Here is an 18,445-nt window from a genome sequence, read left to right on the forward strand (position 1 = left end):
CTAAAAGTCTGTGCCAGGCACTAACAGAACATTTTTACCAGGGTAGGTTGGCCCTCCGACATCCTCACAGATGCAGGAACTAATTTCCTGGCAGGAACTATGGAAAGCCTTTGGGAAGCTCATGGGGTGAATCACTTGATTGCCACCCCTTACTGTCAAACAAATGGCCTGGTGGAGAAATTTAATGGAACTTTGGGGGCCATGATATGTAAATCTGTAAATGAGCACTCCAATGATTGGGACCTCATGTTGCAGCAGTTGCTCCTTGCCTACAGAGCTGTACCACATCCCAGTTTAGGGCTTTCACCATTTTAACTTGTATATGGCCACGAGGTTAAGGGGCCATTACAGTTGGTAAAGCAGAAATGGGAGGGGTTTACACCTTCTCCAGGAACTAACATTCTGGACTTTGTAACCAACCTACAAAACACCCTCCGAACCTCTTTAGCCCTTGCTAAAGAAATCCTACAGGATGCTCAAAAAGAGCAAAAAGCCTGGTATGATAAACATGCCAGAGAGCGTTCCTTCAAAGTAGGGGAACAGGTCATGGTCTTAAGGGCGCTCCAGGCCCATAAAATGGAAGCGTCATGGGAAGGGCCATTCATGGTCCAGGAGCGTCTGGGAGCTGTTAATTATCTTATAGCATTCCCCACCTCCAACTGAAAGCCTAAAGTGTACCATATTAATTCTCTAAAGCCCTTTTATTCAAGAGAATTAAAGGTTTGTCAGTTTACAGCCCAGGGAGGAGATGACACTGGGTGGCCTGAAGGTGTCTACTACGAAGGGAAATGTGCTGGTGGCATGGAAGAGGTGAACCTCTCCATGACCCTTGGGTGTATGTAGTGACAGCAGATCAAGGAGCTGTGCACTAGCTACGCGCCGACGTTCTCAGCCACCCCAGGACTGACTGAACAGGCATACCACTCCATTAACACAGGTAATGTTCACCCAATTAAAGCCCAACCTTACCGGGTGTCTCCTCAAGCTAAAACTGCTATAGAACGGGAGATCCAGGATATGTTACAGATGGGGGTAATCCGCCCCTCTGGCAGTGCATGGGCATCTCCAGTGGTTCTAGGTCCCAAACCAGATGGGGAGATATGTTTTTACGTGGACTACCATAAGCTAAATGCTGTAACTCACCCAGACAACTATCCAATGCCACGCACAGATGAACTATTAGAGAAACTGGGACGGGCCCAGTTCATCTCTACCTTGGACTTAACTAAGGGGTACTGGCAGGTACCGCTAGATGAATCTGCCAAGGAAAGGTCAGCCTTCACCACACATGTCAGGCAGTATTAATTTAACGTACTCCCTTTCGGGCTGCAGAATGCACCCACCACCTTCCAAAGACTTGTAGATGGTCTCCTGGCAGGATTAGGAGAATTCCTGGGCAGAACCCTGGAACATCTACAAAAAGTCTTTGACCGCAAAAGGGAGACAGGACTAACTGTTAAGGCTAAGAAGTGTCAAATAGGCCTAAACAGAGTGACTTACCTTGGACACTAGGTGGGTCAAGGAACTATCAACCCCCTACAGGCCAAAGTGGATGCTATCCAAAATTGGCCTGTCCCAAAGTCAAAGAAACAGGTCCAATCCTTCTTAGGCTTGGCCGCATATTACAGGCAATTTGTACCGCAATTCAGCCAAATCGCCGCCCCACTGACAGGCCTAACCAAAAAGAAACAGCCAAACGCAGTTCAGTGGACCGAAGAGTGTCAGAAGGCCTTTAACCAGCTTAAAGCGACACTCATGTCTGACCCTGTACTAAGGGCCCCAGACTTTGACAAACCATTTCTACTAACCGCAGATGCGTCCGAGCGTGGTGTGGGAGCAGTTTTAATGCAGGAAGGACCTGATCAAGAATTCCACCCTGTAGTGTTTCTCAACAAGAAGCTGTCTGAGAGGGAAAGCAACTGGTCATTCAGTGAAAAAGAATATTACAACATTGTCTACGCTCTGGAAAAGCTATGTCCATATGTTTGGGGACGGCGTCTCCACCTGCAAACCGACCATGATGCGCTACAGTGGCTTCATACCGCCACGGGAAATAACAAAAAACTTATTTGGTGGAGTTTAGCTCTCCAAGATTTTGATTCTGACATCCAACACATCTCAAGAGCTTCTAACAAAGTGGCTGATGCACTCTCCCGTGAAAGTTTCCCAGAATCAACTGCTTAAAATCGTCCTTGAGATGTGGAAAATATTGTTAGTCTTTATATACTTGGTAGTATATTTAGACGTGCATGTGTCTTATTAACTCTGTTTTCTCCTGGAGCCCCAGGAAGAAATCCCAGCCAGTGTTTCACCCTATCTGTGATTTGGGGGGCGTGTCATAAATATAAAGGGAAGGGTAAACACCTTTAAATCCCTCCTGGCCAGAGGAAAAACCCTTTCACCTGTAAAGGGTTAAGAAGCTGAAGATAACCTCGCTGGCACCTGACCAAAATGACCAATGAGGAGACAAGATACTTTCAAAGCTGTGGAGGGGGGGAGAAACAAAGGGTTCTCTCTGTCTGTGTGATGCTTTTGCTGGGACCAGAGCAGGAATGCAGGTCAGAACTCCTGTAAAGAGTTAGTAAGCAATCCAGTTATATATGCGTTAGATTCTGTTCTGTTTAAATGGCTGATAAAATAAGTTGTGCTGAATGGAATGTATATTCCTGTTTTTGTGTCTTTTTGTAACTTAAGATTTTGCCTAGAGGGATTCTCTATGTTTTGAATCTGATTATCCTGTAAGGTATTTACCATCCTGATTTTACAGAGGTGATTCTTTTACTTTTCTTTAATTAAAATTCTCTTTTAAGAACCTGATTGCTTTTTCATTGTTCTTAAGATCCAAGGGTTTGGGTCTGTGTTCACCTATGCAAATTGGTGAGGATTTTTATCAAGTCTTCCCCAGCAAAGGGGGTGTAGTGCCTGGGAGGATATTTTGGTGCGGAGACGTTTCCAAGTGGGCACTTCCCCTGTTCTTTGTGTAACACTTTGGTGGTAGCAGTGTTTAACCTAAGCTGGTAAGAATAAGCTTCGGGGGGGTCTTTCATGCAGGTCCCCACATCTGTACCCTAGAGTTCAGAGTGGGGAAGGAACCTTGACAACATGTGACTTGTCCATGTGACTCCAAAACTCCATCTTGGAGCTGGCCTTTGCAAAGGAGAGAGGAGGGGGTCTCCACCCACAAGTGAAAGTCTATTTAAGCCCCTGGGAGACCCCCTCCATTTTATCTTCAGCTGGCTCAAGAGAGAGCCTCTCCACCCCAAATGATACCTGGAAGAAACTAGGACAAAGGACAGTAACTACAGAGGGTGTGAGTGATTGCTGGACTCAGATTAGAAGAAGACTAGTCTGTAAAAGAAGCTTTTACATCTGAGGGTGAGGTTTCATCTGTAATCACTTTCTTACTGTATTAGGCATAGGCTTGCGTGTTTTATTTTATTTTGCTTGGTAATTCACTTTGTTCTGTCTGTTATCACTTGGAACCACTTAAATCCTACTTTTTGTATTTAATAAAATCACTTTTTATTTTAACCAGAGTATGTATTAATACCTGAGGGGGGGCAAACAGCTGTGCATATCTCTCTGTCAGTGTTATAGAGGGCGAACAATTTATGAGTTTACCCTGTATAAGATTGATACAGGATAAAATGGATTTATTTGGGGTTTGGACCCCATTGGGATTTGGGCATCTGAGTGTTAGAGACAGGAACACTTCTTACGCTGCTTTCAGTTAAGCCTGCAGTTTGTGGGACATGGTTCAGACCTGGGTCTGTGTTTGTAGCCTGCAAGCATGTCTGGCACAACCAGGCAGGGTTCTGGAGTCCCAAGCTGGCGGGGAAGGCAGGGGCAGGAGTAGTCTTGGCAGATCAGGGACTTATTCCCTTACTGAATGAGGGAGGCTACCTAGTGACAGAGAATGTGGAAAAAGCTAATGTACTCAATGCTTTTTTTGCCTCCTTCATGAACATCAGCTCCCAGACTACTGCACTGGGCAGCATGGGGGAGGAGGTGACGAGCCCTCTGTGTAGAAAGAAGTGGTTCGGGACTATTTAGAAAAGCTGGATGAGCACAAGTCCATGGGGCACTGCATCCAAGAGTGCTAAAGGAGTTGGCGGATGTGATTGCAGAGCCATTCGCCATTATCTTTGAAAACTCATGGCAATTGGGGGAGGTTCCGGATGACTGGAAAAAGGCTAATGTAGTGCCCATCTTTAAAAAAGGGAAGGAGGAGGACCTGGGGAACTACAGGCCAGTCAGCCTCACCTCAGTCCCTGGAAAAATCATTGAGCAGGTCCTCAAGGAATCAATTCTGAAGCACTTAGACGAGATGAAAGTGATCAGAAACAGTCAGCATGGTTTCACCAAGGGCAAGTCATGCCTGACTAATCTAATTGCCTTCTATGATGAGATAACTGGCTCTGTGGATGAGGGGAAAGCAGTGGACGTGTTGTTCCTTGACTTTAGCAAAGTTTTTGACACGGTCTCCCACAGTATTCTTGCCAGCAAGTTAAAGAAGTATGGGCTGGATGAATGGACTATAAGGTGGATAGAAAGCTAGCTAGATTGTCGGGCTCAACGGGTAGTGATCAATGGCTCCATGTCTAGTTGGCAGCCGGTATCAAGTGGAGTGCCATAAGGGTTGGTCCTGGGGCTGGTTTTGTTCAATATCTTCATTAATGATCTGGAGGACGGCGTGGACTGCACCCTCAGCAAGTTTGCAGATGACACTAAACTGGGAGGAGTGGTAGATATGCTGGAGGGTAGGGGTAGGATACAGAGGGACCTAGACGAATTAGAGGATTGGGCCAAAAGAAATCTGATGAGGTTCAACAAGGACAAGTGCAGAGTCCTGCACGTAGGACGGAAGAATCCATGCACCGCTACAGTCTAGGGACCGAATGGTTCAGTAGCAGTTCTGCAGAAAAGGACGTAGGGGTTACTATGGACGAGAAGCTGGATATGAGTCAACATGAGTCAACAAGGGCACATTGTTGCCAAGAAGGCCAATGGCATTTTGGGATGTATAAGTAGGGGCATTGCCAGCAGATCGAGGGACATGATCATTCTCCTCTATTCAACATTGGTGAGGCCTCATCTGGAGTACTGTGTCCAGTTTTGGGCCCCACACTACAAGAAGGATGTGGAAAAATTGGAAAATGTCCAGTGGAGGGCAACAAAAAATGATTAGGGGACTGGAACACATGACTTATGAGGACAGGCTGAGGAAACTGGGATTGTTTAGTCTGCGGAAGAGAAGAATGAAGGGGGATTTGATAGCTGCTTTCAACTACCTGAAAGGAGGTTCCAAAGAGGATGGATCTAGATTGTTCTCAGTGGTAGCAGATGACAGAATGAGGAGTAATGGTCTCAAGTTGCAGTGAGGGAGGTTTAGGTTGGATATTAGGAAAAACTTTTTCACTAGGAGGGTGGTGAAACACTGCAATGTGTTGCCTAGGGAGGTGGTGGAATCTCCTTCCTTAGAAGTTTTTAAGGTCAGGCTTGACAAAGCCCTGGCTGGGATGATTTAATTGGGTATGGGCCCTGCTTTTGAGCAGGGGGTTGGACTAGATGACCTCCTGAGGTCCCTTCCAACCCTGATATTCTATGATTCTACAATCAGTTGGCAGCCTCAAGGGGGTTTCTGTGATCCAACCCGTCACAAACATTTTCCACCTGGAGATGGACATGAGCTATAAAGCTTGACTCTTTATCTGGATTTTTGACCTACTACTACCAAACTCAAGATTATTTGTATCTGGGATTTTGTTTTAGTGAAGGGCCAGCTGCAACATTCGGATTTTCTGAACTTTCCCAAAGTTCAGGGGTTTTGGTTCAGACTCATCTCTGTAAAATGCAAAAACGGAGTAAGGAACATCCAAAACCACTCTGCATTATAGTTATTCCAATATTGGCATTGCTTTATAATGACAAGTAGCTGTCATTTTCACAGATGTATGCTGTTGCACACCTTAATTAGATTAGTGAGTTTAATTATATGTGGCCAGTGAGTGATCAGACGTTAATAGAATCATGAAAAGTTAGGGCTTCTCTAATTTTACAGTTGACAGGGAACACTGTAAGTATGGAGCTGCAGATGCCTTTTCAGTGCCTCCTCTTAATTGCCACAGAAATTGATGCCTAAGTGTCACTGAATTTCATGACCAAGCATAATCTAATTTACATGGAAAATCTCATGCCTGGCTGAATGACATTATGAAACTGGTTTTTAAATTTCATTTGCACGTTTTAGATTAATCAACATCCTAAGCAAGGTGAAACTGCCCTGAGTCTTCTGAGCAAAACCTCTATTATTCTGAAAAAGTGTTTAAAACCTGATGGATTTTCAAAATGACTTTAAAAATGGGTAACACAAAGCTATTAATATTCCTGAAGGAAAAGAATAAAATTGATCTTGAAAAATGGTCAGGGCTTTCCCCAAGTCCTGGCTACAATATCAGGAGCATATGGATTGGAGTTTGGGAAAAGTGCGTCTAAGCAAATGTCTCCTTTTCCTATTCACCTGAAAAAGGGAAGATTCTTGACCCTAAAACTAGTTTCTCATGTTTTATTGTTCCATACCATAGGGTGACCCGCCCTTCTAGCAAGTGCTGAAACCCTGCATGCAAATAAAGACTAATTTCTGATGACTTACTGTAGCAAGCACAGCTCACTAACCCCGGTTAGTGGATGAAAAGGAGTTATGGCTTGGGCTCCCCGTTCCAAGAGAGCTAAGAGCTAGAAAGAAGGGTCCTACAGGAAAACTCAAGGAACAGTCTGTCAGAGAGATTGTATGTGAGAGAGAGAGATTGCACATATGAGTGAGTTTAGGCTGTTTTACGCTAAGTTGCTGTTATTTCAACTGTCAATAAAAGAAGAACCCTGGAAAGCAAATGTCTACATTACACAATTCCCTGGACTGATAAAACCCAAAGTAACTTCTCAAATCAGCAGAGCTTGAGAGAGCATGATCACAGTGCATAAAACAACCAAGTTCCACTGAGTTGCTCAACAGGCCCTCCAGTCCACATTCGGGCTGTGCTCAGTCCTGTGAGATACAAAGAGTGATGGGAGCACATCCTGTAGCATCACTGCAATGCAAGCACACCACTCTGCATTGGACATGAATAAAGTTGCTGGTGCTGGAAGCCATGTGTGACTGGGGACCAGGACATGGAGCAGTCCTAAACACACAGTGAGGTGACTTTTGGCTAGGGAACAGTGAATAGGTAGATAACATGACAAGCCAGGGGGTGGGGTGGGATGGGGGGAGAGTCTTGGGGAATTGTGGGAAGGCACTGGAGAACTAACAACCAACAATTGTATTATGACACTAAGTTGTGTCCACACTAGAGATAAATGATCAACATTTGAAGGCTGTTCGCTGGTGGTCTGCCCTTACTTCTGACCATGCTAGCTGCCTCAGGTGATGGCATGAGCAAGACAGGACTGAAGGGGTTTTGTATCTGGATGAGGAGTGAGTTAATTGGAACAACTGACTCAGATCTCAGAGTACATTGTCTTGATCTCATAGACTTACCCATGCCTCATCATGATACCTGGATTGGCAGAAACTTACTAGAGAGAGATCTTATCTAATCCATCTATTTTATCTATTTGCTTTGGGCATTTATGCGGTATGCATCACCAAGGTATCCAGTTGCCAATGTCCAAAAGTAAAGTCGGTAGTAGAGGATTTTCCAGAGCAGGCATAGATTCAGTACTGCCATACAACTCCTTTCTGAGTCAGAGTAGCCCCTTTAAATGTGATCTAGGACACTTAGCTTTCTCTAAACTGCAGGTTCAGATTCTGAAATCGTTTAGCTTATTTAATAGATTTCTGCATTTATGCCCTTTGTTCAGACTATTACATTTCGTGCTTTAGAAATATATTGTTTTCTCTGAATCTAAACATCCTAAAGCAATCACACCTAAAGGGAGACCAAATAAATGAATATAATAATGCTTTATTGTGTATTTTAAAATGATAATTAAAATATGATTTAGAAATGTAAAACATTACCATCTTATACTGAAAATGTAGGTTTTATTCATTTTTAGAAGCACAAACCCTAGTGTCATAATTGTTTTTATGAAATCAGAACCAAATATTTGGAAACAGCACTTGTTTGTGTTTAAACATTTCCCCCTCCTTTGTTTGCAACCCAAACACTGCTGCACAGGAGAAGAGGGTGAAACTAACTTCTTCATAAATAAACTCACTAGCTTGTTTGAGAGAACTGTACACAGGAACCAAGGAGCATAAACAGCCAACAGCCAGCCAGGTTTTTACAGTCCTTTCAGTCGGAATAATCTCAGGCAAGCTAAGTGAGGACATTTATTCTTTATTATTTTTTACATCAGATTGTTAACCTGTCAGTGTCCGTTTAATTTTATGGAGGCAATTGCACATCTCGGCCACTGAGAGTCTCCCTTCCCCTTTGTCTCCCAGAGAAACTTAGGCGGAGTGGAAGCCCAGATAGAGGGAGTGGGGAATAGAGGGGACAACACAAAGCCATCTCAGCACTGGGGATATGAACCAAAAGCGCTAGACAAAGAGCAAAGGGGTGGCAAGAGTCTGATCAGAGCGGCCCATTGGGAACCAGCCAAGGAGATTCCTCCACCTCCACCTCTCCGGCAGCAGCCTCCCCACACAGCCTGGGGAGCGTTACAGTCAGTCCCCCTCGCCCTGCCGCTCTCCCCTCCTTCCCCCCTTCCTTTAATTTCCAAAAACTGCTACCAAAAAGGGGGTGGGGGAAGCCAACAAATCAACCCAACGTGGCGGTTTTACGCCCCTACCGATCGCGTCTTTGATTGGGCGGGTCAGGCTCTTTCCCCGCCCCAGTGGGCTGTGGCGGCGGCGGGGTCTCCCTGCTGCTGGGAAGGGACTGGAGCTTGCCTGGGGTTTGTGTGAGCGGGGCGGCGGCCTGGCGAGGCGGCGGCAGCAGGGGCGCGGGGAGCAGAGACGGGGCAGGATCGGTGCAACGGCCGCTACCGAGCCAGCCCGGAGCTGAGCAGCAGCAGCAGCGGGAGCGGGGCTCGGGGCTGCCGCCTCTCGTTCCCGCCCACCAGGCAGCAGCTGCGGGAGTGCCCGCCCCGGCCCCCCGTCTGCAGGGAGCACCCTGCCCTGGGGGAGGTGCGGGGCTTACCTGGATTTACTTGCCCGCCCGCATCGGCGGGGCAGTGCCCTCTGCCAGCGAGCCCTACCCGTGCACGGCCGGAGAAAGAGCTGCCCGGCTTTCGCTCCCTCCTCTGCCGAGCGGGGCGCTCGCCCAGCGGGACCCATGGCGAGCGGGGCTGTGGAGCCGGTCTACGGACTTTCTGAAGACGAAGTAAGTCGCTGGGGCTTGTGACACTTTACCTCCCCCGCGCCCCATTCCCGGCCGCGGTCCCAGCCCGCGGCTCGGAGGGGCCCGGCAGGAACGCCCTTGCACCGGCCCCGCGGCTGCCGCTGCCCTGCGCCGGGCTGCCCGCAGAGGGCTGGCGGGGAGGAAGCTGTAATCCGGCTCGCGGACACCCGGCCGGGAAAGGCGCTCGCGCGGCGGCAGCCCCCAGACCCCCCCGCAAACAGCAGAGCCCCGCTCCCCGCCTGCAGCGTCCCTGGCTCCGGGGAGAGCCCCAGCGCCTCCGCCCCGCTCCCTTAATGGCGAGGCTCGGGCAGGGAGACGGAGCGTAGCCTCCCAGCCGTTGCCGCTGGCCCCCGGTGAGGCGGGGCGGCGCTGGGCTGAGGAGCCCTTCTCCGCCCGCTGCCGGCAGGTGCTGTGAGGCCGGGGGCAGGGCGCCCCTGGGCCACGGTCTCCGCCGAAGGGCTCGGAGGCGGTAACCCGCTGGGCCCTCGCGGCACTGTCCCCGGCTTGGGTCCCCCCCCCCGGGCAGCCCATCGCACCGCGGGTGGGAACGCCGGGAGCTCCGGTGTGTGGGAGCCGCGGGGCGGCGACTGCGCAACCCGTGCTGCGTTACTCAGCACGCAGGTATTTCCTAGCCCGGTGAACGGGCTGAGCTGCCGGCAGCGGCCGCCTCGCTGGGGTTCCCCTTCCTCCCCGCCCACCCTTTGGGGGGAGGGAGCGTGAGGGCTGCGTGGGGTTTGACGACGGCATGGCCGGGGGCTGGCGGAGCCATTGTCAGCCTCCGCGCTGGGTCTGAGCGGGGCTCCGGGGACGTGTCGGGGCGTTGTGTGCCGTCAGTGCCGACTGCTGCTTCTGGCTGTGTCAGAGCAACTGGTATGTCCGCAAGTGTGACTGTAGGTCGCCGGGCACACCCTGTGTGTGTGTGTGTGTGTGTAATATCGATGTACATAATAATGGATGTGTGAGGTGCCTATGTAAATTATCTTTATCTGGCAGGGAGGCCATAGTTCAGAGAGTGTTTTATTTTTAAATCTGTAGAGCCTTCAGTCTGCTCTCCTGCGAAGAACTACACCAAGTGCTCTTGCATAAAGCCCATGACTGTTAACTGTTTAGATCCAAAGAGCAGGCGGTGTCTTATTTTACCTACACACTTACCATGTAGGTATGCATTGTCTTCAACTCCTGCACTCTCGGTTTGTTGCCTTGACTCTTCAGGGCAAGGTCTGCCTCTACTTGTGTGGCACCTAACACAGTGGGGCCCTGATCCTGACGGCCTCCTGAGTGCTGTGTACCGTATAATTCTGTACAGCAGGGCCCATGTATTTTTATTTGTCTGTAAGGACATGGGGCATTGGCACTACATACCTGATATCTTGGACGTTTGAGTTCTGTTGTACAGACACTCTTTATGCCACTGTAGTGTCAGCTAGGCCTGCCTTGTTCTTCTTCTCTTATCTGATCTTTCACCTTGTCAGTAGAAAGGAGGCTGTGTCCCCCAGAAAGTGGCAAGATGCAGACATTTGGGAACAAAGAACTAGGCTTCAGACTGAGGTATTGTAGGTGGAAAGACAGCTGCTGCTCCCAAGTCTTACTTAAGGTCTCTCTGAACACACTGTGTAGGAATACAAATTGCTGAGGGGCTAAACACATTTTGTTATATATAATGAATGAGACTAGATGTTTGGGTTGCATGCAAAGTGTTTTATATCTGGGAGCTAGTGTCAAAGTCAACTTTGTGTTTAATGGTGAATGGAGATGGAGCTTGATTGTCTTATCAGTCCTGCTGGTTAGCCAAATTATGCAGTGTATGCCAGTTTTATTAACTAGTGCCTTGTGTAGAAACATGGGTGGTGCTAACAATTTGAACCTTTGCAGACAGAATAGTCCATTCTACTGCCTCTGATTGGAGACTGCATTGTTGGGATGCTGTGTGTGGCAAAGAATAGTTACCTTTGGTCAGTATGCATAGTGGTCAATATAACAAATACCCAAACAAAGGTGACATGTTCTATTTATAAACTCTTCCAATTTCATATATCATCTTAGGGTCAACTTTAATGCTGCCACAGGCCAGCATCTAGATAACCAAGGAAATAGCTAGTAGCTATGATTGAGTGTAAATGCTGTTGAACTACTCCAGTTCTTATTGACATTGACTGTTGTACTCAAATTGAATCAAATCTAGGTGACTACATTATTGAATTCAAACTAGATAGGATCCTTTGTGTGTGGGTGTTGGTGTGTTGAGGATTGTTTCGTTTATAAAGCTGTGAAAGCGAACAGATACAAACAAGTTTTGTACAAACGTGGGGAAGAGAGAATGCATTAGAGGGGGTTTAGCTGTTCAAATGATTAAGATGAAGACAAAATTAGACTCTCTCTGCAATTCCTTTCCTCCTTCATCTGGCTTTATAAACCTTCTTCATGTACTCTTCAAAAGCAATCTTGGCTATATGTGAATCCTCAGGAACAAAATACAGCGGAAGCTCAATCTAAAGAACTCTCAGCACTCTCTCCTTATTTTGTTGACTGGGATCATCTGAAGGCTTCTGATGTCACCCAAGCGGATCAGATAACTAGGATTCTATTGTAGTATAAACTGTAAAAGGCTCAGAATCCTGCACTGACATAGGCCTGTTACTGTAATGCTTGAGGGCTTTAATAAGTTGAGGAAACAACTAGGACAACTGCTGTATCTGCAATACTTTGCCACTTTGTGGAGGTTTGGGGCATTCATGTCTCAGAAGATCCTAGCAAATGTATAGCTGTCAAGAGAGCCCAGGTCTAGGAACTACTATGCTGCTTTCAGAAGAGATGGATGAATAGTGACCATTTAATTCTGTGGCTTTTCTTTTTCTTGTTGTGTGAGAGAGAGCTTTTTCCTTTTGATACTTGTGCTTGTAAAAGGTGTTGGATTTGGCCTATACAGTGACAGTGCAGGCTTTCCATTCTGCTCCACCTGACAGGTTTCAGAGTGGTAGCCGTGTTAGTCCGTGTCAGCCAAAAAAAAATGAGGCGTACTTGTGACACCTTAGAGACTAACAAATTTATCTGAGCATAAGCTTTCGTGGGTTAAAGCCCACTTCATCAGATGCATGCAGTGGAAAATACAGTAGGAAGAGAGATCTACAGAGAACATGGAAAAAATGGGGGTTGCCATGACAACTCTAACATGAGTAATCGATTAAGGTGGGCTATTATCAGCAGGAGGGAAAAAAACTTTATCACAACAAAAGTTTTTTTCCTCCGGCTGATAATAGCCCATGATAATAGCTGATAATAGCCCACCTTGTTAGAGTTGGTATGGCAACCCCCATTTTTTTCATGTTTTCTGTATGTGTGTATAATCACACACACACCCCTACTGTACTTTCCACTGCATGCATCTGATGAAGTGGGCTTTAGCCCACGAAAGCTTATGCTCAAATGAATGTTAGTCTTTAAGGTGCCACAAGTCCTCCTTTTTCTTTCTGCTGATACAGACTAATATGTCTACCACTCTGAAATATGTCAAGTAAGTATGTGTTAAATAGATATTAGCTTGGGTTTCAAGTACCTAACTAAAAGAACCTCTGTGGCACTGCAACATTTTTGAATAGGCAATGATACCGCATTTAGAAGTGAAACCAGACAACTTTAAAATGTTATGGGAAGTGATAACTAGTTGACTATGTATGTATTTTAAAGTCTGAAACGTCGAATTAGAGTAAATTTAATAAGTCATGCTGAAATTTTAGGTGACTTCTATGATGGATTTGATGCACTGTTAACAATAAATATAGCTCCTATAACTCTCTCTCTGGTGATAGATTGTACCACAGACGATGCAAGTGGGAAGCGAGGTTAGCTTTTTGCATGTTACGTTTGGCTGTTCCTGATGGAGTTCTATTGTTCTGGAGCAGTCTCCCTTGCGAAACCACGTGCCTGTGCTGTGGAGCATCATTCGTATTGCTAACAAATGTGAGCTGCACAGGTTTCAATGGGATTATGGGAAGTAGTCTGTAAAATTCCAAAAGAAGAAACTATTACAGCTGGTTTCTTAAATGTATTTAACGTAGGCTACCATCACTGTCTCCCTTGGATCCTGAGAACTCCTTGTTTTTTCTCTTTCTGTGGCTGATACTGGAACAGCAGTTTTGCTTTAAATTCCTAGTTTCGCTTCCTCGAATATATTTGCTTACTCCACTCCAAAGGTGAATTTTTCCACCCCTCTGGTCCCATGTTCCTTCCTTGTTTTTGAGAGGGTCAGGCGCACATGAGAGTTGGGAGATTTTTTTTTTTTTTTTTTTTATGCAGTAAAGGAAAAATCAGAACTGGTTGTGGGAGTAAGTGTGTATAATTTTGTGTGTGCACTTTTTAGAGACGAGTCTGAATCAAAGCCAGATCCGAACATCCTGGAGGTTCGGCTCAAGATCTGAACTCTTCAGTGTAGGTTCATCACTCCCTGATCTTTTTAAAAACCGAGACTCTAACTTGGATTTTGTGTGGGGTTTTCAAAACTGCCTAAGTCACTTAGTGCTTTTGAAAATCCTTTTCTTAATTCATGTTGAGGTGAGAAAACACCTAACCTATTGGAAGATTTTCTGTCTCAAAATTTTTAAGTCACATATGTAATCTCTTGAAAATATAAAAAATAATCAGACACTTATCTGTGATTTGTCTTCCTACCTTTTCTGAATAGTCTATGATAAAACAAGTTATGAAGTTAGTCATGACACAAACAATACGCTAATTATGAGCAACTGAAAACATAATTGCACAACAGTTAATTTTTCTGTATTTAAACAAGCATTAAGAATTTCAGTGGAAGATCTTCTAAACCTTTTTTGATTTCTCTTTGTGATACTAGATTCCTAACACAGTGTCTAATAACCTTTTACCAGATATAAGTAAAATTCTATATTCAGATTACAAAGTTGAGATAAAGAACCATTCTTTCTTTGAAGATAAAGTGTAAAGAAGTGTTTTAGGTTGAATCTGTCGGGTATACTGCTATTAAACCCTTTTGTGGGGCACAGTAATGCATTAGTGATGAAATGAGGCCAGTAAAAATTCTCACAAGCCAGTCAAAATGTTTTTTAAACCTAGTGAGTTTTGTCATTTATCATTGAATATTTATGGGGGCAGATCCTCAGCTGGTATAAATTTCCATTGAAATTTGAATAAGCCATTGAAAAGCCATAACTATTTACATCAGTTGAGGATCTTCCCAATGGTGTTTAGAGATTGATGAGAATTGATGTTTGTTTCCTGTTGTCAATAGGCTGCCTTCACGATGTGGCTAAAATTAATGATAATCTGCTATAGAGATTGGCAGCCTAGCTTGCGATCCTAAAAACAGGGATGCTTGTTTAGTACACAAATATAGTAAGCTTTTTTAAAAAGCTGTGTACAGCTTTTTTATATATATATTTAAACAGCATCTTTGTAATATTTGTCAACTGTTTTGCATAGTAAAACATTGAAATGCCATTCTGCTGAAAGAAACCTTTTTTTTTTTTAAAAAAGAGAACATGAATCATAGAATCATAGAATATCAGGGTTGGAAGGGACCTCAGGAGGTCATCTAGTCCAACCCCCTGCTCAAAAGCAGGACTCATACCCAATTAAATCATCCCAGCCAGGGCTTTGTCAAGCCTGACCTTAAAAACTTCTAAGGAAGGAGATTCCACCACCTCCCTAGGCAACGCATTCCAGTGTTTCACCACCCTCCTAGTGAAAAAGTTTTTCCTAATATCCAACCTAAACCTCCCCCACTGCAACTTGAGACCATTACTCCTTGTCCTGTCCCCTTCCACCACTGAGAATAGTCTAGAACCATCCTCTCTGGAACCACCTCTCAGGTAGTTGAAAGCAGCTATCAAATCCCCCCCTCATTCTTCTCTTCTGCAGACTAAACAATCCCAGTTCCCTCAGCCTCTCCTCATAAGTCATGTGTTCTAGACCCCTAATCATTTTTGTTGCCCTTCGCTGGACTCTCTCCAATTTATCCACATCCTTCTTGTAGTGTGGGGCCCAAAACTGGACACAGTACTCCAGATGAGGCCTCACCAATGTCAAATAGAGGGGGACGATCACATCCCTTGATCTGCTCGCTATGCCCTTACTTATACATCCCAAAATGCCATTGGCCTTCTTGGCAACAAGGGCACACTGCTGGCTCATATCCAGCTTGTCGTCCACTGTCACCCCTAGGTCCTTTTCCGCAGAACTGCTGCCTAGCCATTCGGTCCCTAGTCTGTAGCTGTGCATTGGGTTCTTCCGTCCTAAGTGCAGGACCCTGCACTTATCCTTATTGAACCTCATCAGATTTCTTTTGGCCCAATTCTCCAATTTGTCTAGGTCCCTCTGTATCCTATCCCTGCCCTCCAGCGTATCTACCACTCCTCCCAGTTTAGTATCATCCGCAAATTTGCTGAGGGTGCAATCCACGCCATCCTCCAGATCGTTTATGAAGATATTCTACCCCTGGGACACTCCACTTGATACCGGCTGCCAACTAGATATGGAGCCATTGATCACTACCCGTTGAGCCCGACAATCTAGCCAACTTTCTACCTACCTTATAGTGCATTCATCCAGCCCATACTTCTTTAACTTGCTGACAAGAATACTATGGGAGACCGTGTCAAAAGCTTTGCTAAAGTCAAGAAACAATACATCCACTGCTTTCCCTTCATCCACAGAACCAGTAATCTCATCATAGAAGGCGATTAGATTAGTCAGGCATGACTTGCCCTTGGTGAATCCATGCTGACTGTTCCTGATCACTTTCCTCTCATGTAAGTGCTTCAGGATTGATTCTTTGAGGACCTGCTCCATGATTTTTCCAGGGACTGAGGTGAGGCTGACTGGCCTGTAGTACCCAGGATCCTCCTCCTTCCCTTTTTTAAAGATTGGCACTACATTAGCCTTTTTCCAGTCATCCGGGACTTCCCCCTTTCGCCACGAGTTTTCAAAGATAATGGCCAATGGCTCTGCAATCACCAGCCGCCAGTTCCTTTAGCACTCTTGGATGCAACTCATCCGGCCCCATGGACTTGTGCACGTCCAGTTTTTCTAAATAGTCCCTAACCACCTCTTTCTCCACAGAGGGCTGGCCATCTATTCCCCATTTTGTGATGCCCAGTGCAGTAGTCTGGGAGCTGACCTTGCTCGTGAAGACAGAGGCAAAAAAAGCATTGAGTACATTAGCTTTTTCCACATCCTCCGTCACTAGGTTGCCTCCCTCATTCATTAAGGGGCCCACACTTTCCTTGGCTTTCTTCTTGTTGCCAACATACCTGAAGAAACCCTTCTTGTTACTCTTGACATCTCTTGCTAGCTGCAGCTCCAGGTGCGATTTGGCCCTCCTAATTTCATTCCTACATGCCCGAGCAATATTTTTATACTCTTCCCTGGTCATATGTCCAATCTTCCACTTCTTGTAAGCTTCTTTTTTATGCTTAAGATCTGCTAGGATTTCACCATTAAGCCAAGCTGGTTGCCTGCCATATTTACTATTCTTTTGACACATCGGGATGGTTTATTCCTGTAACCTCAACAGGGATTCCTTGAAATACAACCAGCTCTCCTGGACTCCTTTCCCCTTCATGTTAGTCCCCCAGGGGATCCTGGCCATCCGTTCCCTGAGGGAGTCGAAGTCTGCTTTCCTGAACTCCAGGGTCCGTATCCTGCTGCTTACCTTTCTTCCCTGTGTCAGGATCCTGAACTCAACCAACTCATGGTCACTGCCTCCCAGATTCCCATCCACTTTTGCTTCCCCCACTAATTCTTCCCGGTTTGTGAGCAGCAGGTCAAGAAAAGCGCCCCCCCCAGTTGGCTCCTCTAGCACTTGCGCCAGGAAATTGTCCCCTACACTTTCCAAAAACTTCCTGGATTGTCTATGCACCGCTGTACTGCTCTCCCAGCAGATATCAGGAAAATTAAAGTCACCCATGAGAACCAGGGCGTGCGATCTAGTAGCTTCTGCGAGCTGCCGGAAGAAAGCCTCATCCACCTCATCCCCCTGGTCCGGTGGTCTATAGCAGACTCCCACCACTACATCACTCCTGTTGCTCACACTTCTAAACTTAATCCAGAGACACTCAGGTTTTTCTGCAGTTTCATACTTGAGCTCTGAGCAGTCATACTGCTCCCTTACATACAGTGCTACTCCCCCACTTTTTCTGCCCTGCCTGTCCTTCCTGAACAGTTTATAACCATCCATGACAGTACTCCAGTCATGTGAGTTATCCCACCAAGTCTCTGTTATTCCAATCACGTCATAATTCCTTGACATCACCAGGACCTCCAGTTCTCTCTGCTTGTTTCCAAGGCTTTGTGCATTCGTATATAAGCACTTGAGATAACCTGCTGATCGCCCCTCATTCTCAGTATGAGGCAGGAGCCCTCCCCTCACAGACATTCCTGCCTGTACTTCCTCCCGGTATCCCGCTTTCCCACTTACCTCAGGGCTTTGGTCTCCTTCCCCCGGTGAACCTAGTTTAAAGCCCTCCTCACTAGGTTAGCCAGCCTGCTCGCAAAGATGCTCTTCCCTCTCTTCGTAAGGTGGAGCCCGTCTCTGCCCAGCCCTCCTCCTTCATGGAACACCATCCCATGGTCAAAGAATCCAAAGCCTTCTCTCCGACACCACCTGCGTAGCCATTCGTTGACTTCCACTATTCGACGGTCCCTACCCAGGCCTTTTCCTTCCACGGGGAGGATGGACGAGAACACCACTTGCGCCTCAAACTCCTTTATCCTTCTTCCCAGAGCCACGTAGTCTGCAGTGATCCTCTCAAGGTCATTCTTGGCAGTATCATTGGTGCCCACGTGGAGAAGCAGGAAGGGGTAGCGATTCGAGGGCTTGATGAGTCTCGGCAGTCTCTCCGTCACATCACGAATCTTAGCCCCCGGCAAGCAGCAGACTTCTCGTTTTTCCCGGTCAGGGCGGCAGATAGATGACTCAGTCCCCCGGAGTAGAGAGTCCCCGACCACCACCACCTGTCTCCTTCTCTTGGGAGTGGTGGTCGTGGAACCCCCCATCTCAGGACAGCGCATCTCATGCCTTCCAACCAGCGGAGTCTCCTTTTGCTTTCTCTCCCCAGACATATCATCTG

General features: G+C 46.4%; 1 protein-coding gene across 4 annotated transcripts in view; it reads left to right on the forward strand.

Annotated features, from left to right (window-relative positions):
* The first annotated feature begins 8,864 nt into the window (after positions 1-8,864).
* The window catches only part of NEDD4L (NEDD4 like E3 ubiquitin protein ligase), a 374,946-nt gene continuing 365,365 nt past the window's right edge, over positions 8,865-18,445 (forward strand). For 2 of the 4 annotated variants that reach the window (XM_084629492.1, XM_084629493.1), the window contains exon 1: positions 9,150-9,329. In XM_084629492.1, coding sequence (XP_084485618.1) covers positions 9,282-9,329 — 48 coding nt within the window. In that variant the 5' untranslated portion in view covers positions 9,150-9,281. Of the gene's footprint in view, positions 9,330-10,199; positions 10,218-18,445 lie in introns of those variants that run through there. The other 2 variants (XM_084629494.1, XM_084629498.1) reach the window with 2 other exon arrangements.

The sequence above is a fragment of the Lepidochelys olivacea genome (genome assembly GCF_965140295.1).
Source record: "Lepidochelys olivacea isolate rLepOli2 genome assembly, chromosome: 5".
In the NCBI taxonomy this organism is placed as follows: domain Eukaryota; kingdom Metazoa; phylum Chordata; order Testudines; family Cheloniidae; genus Lepidochelys; species Lepidochelys olivacea.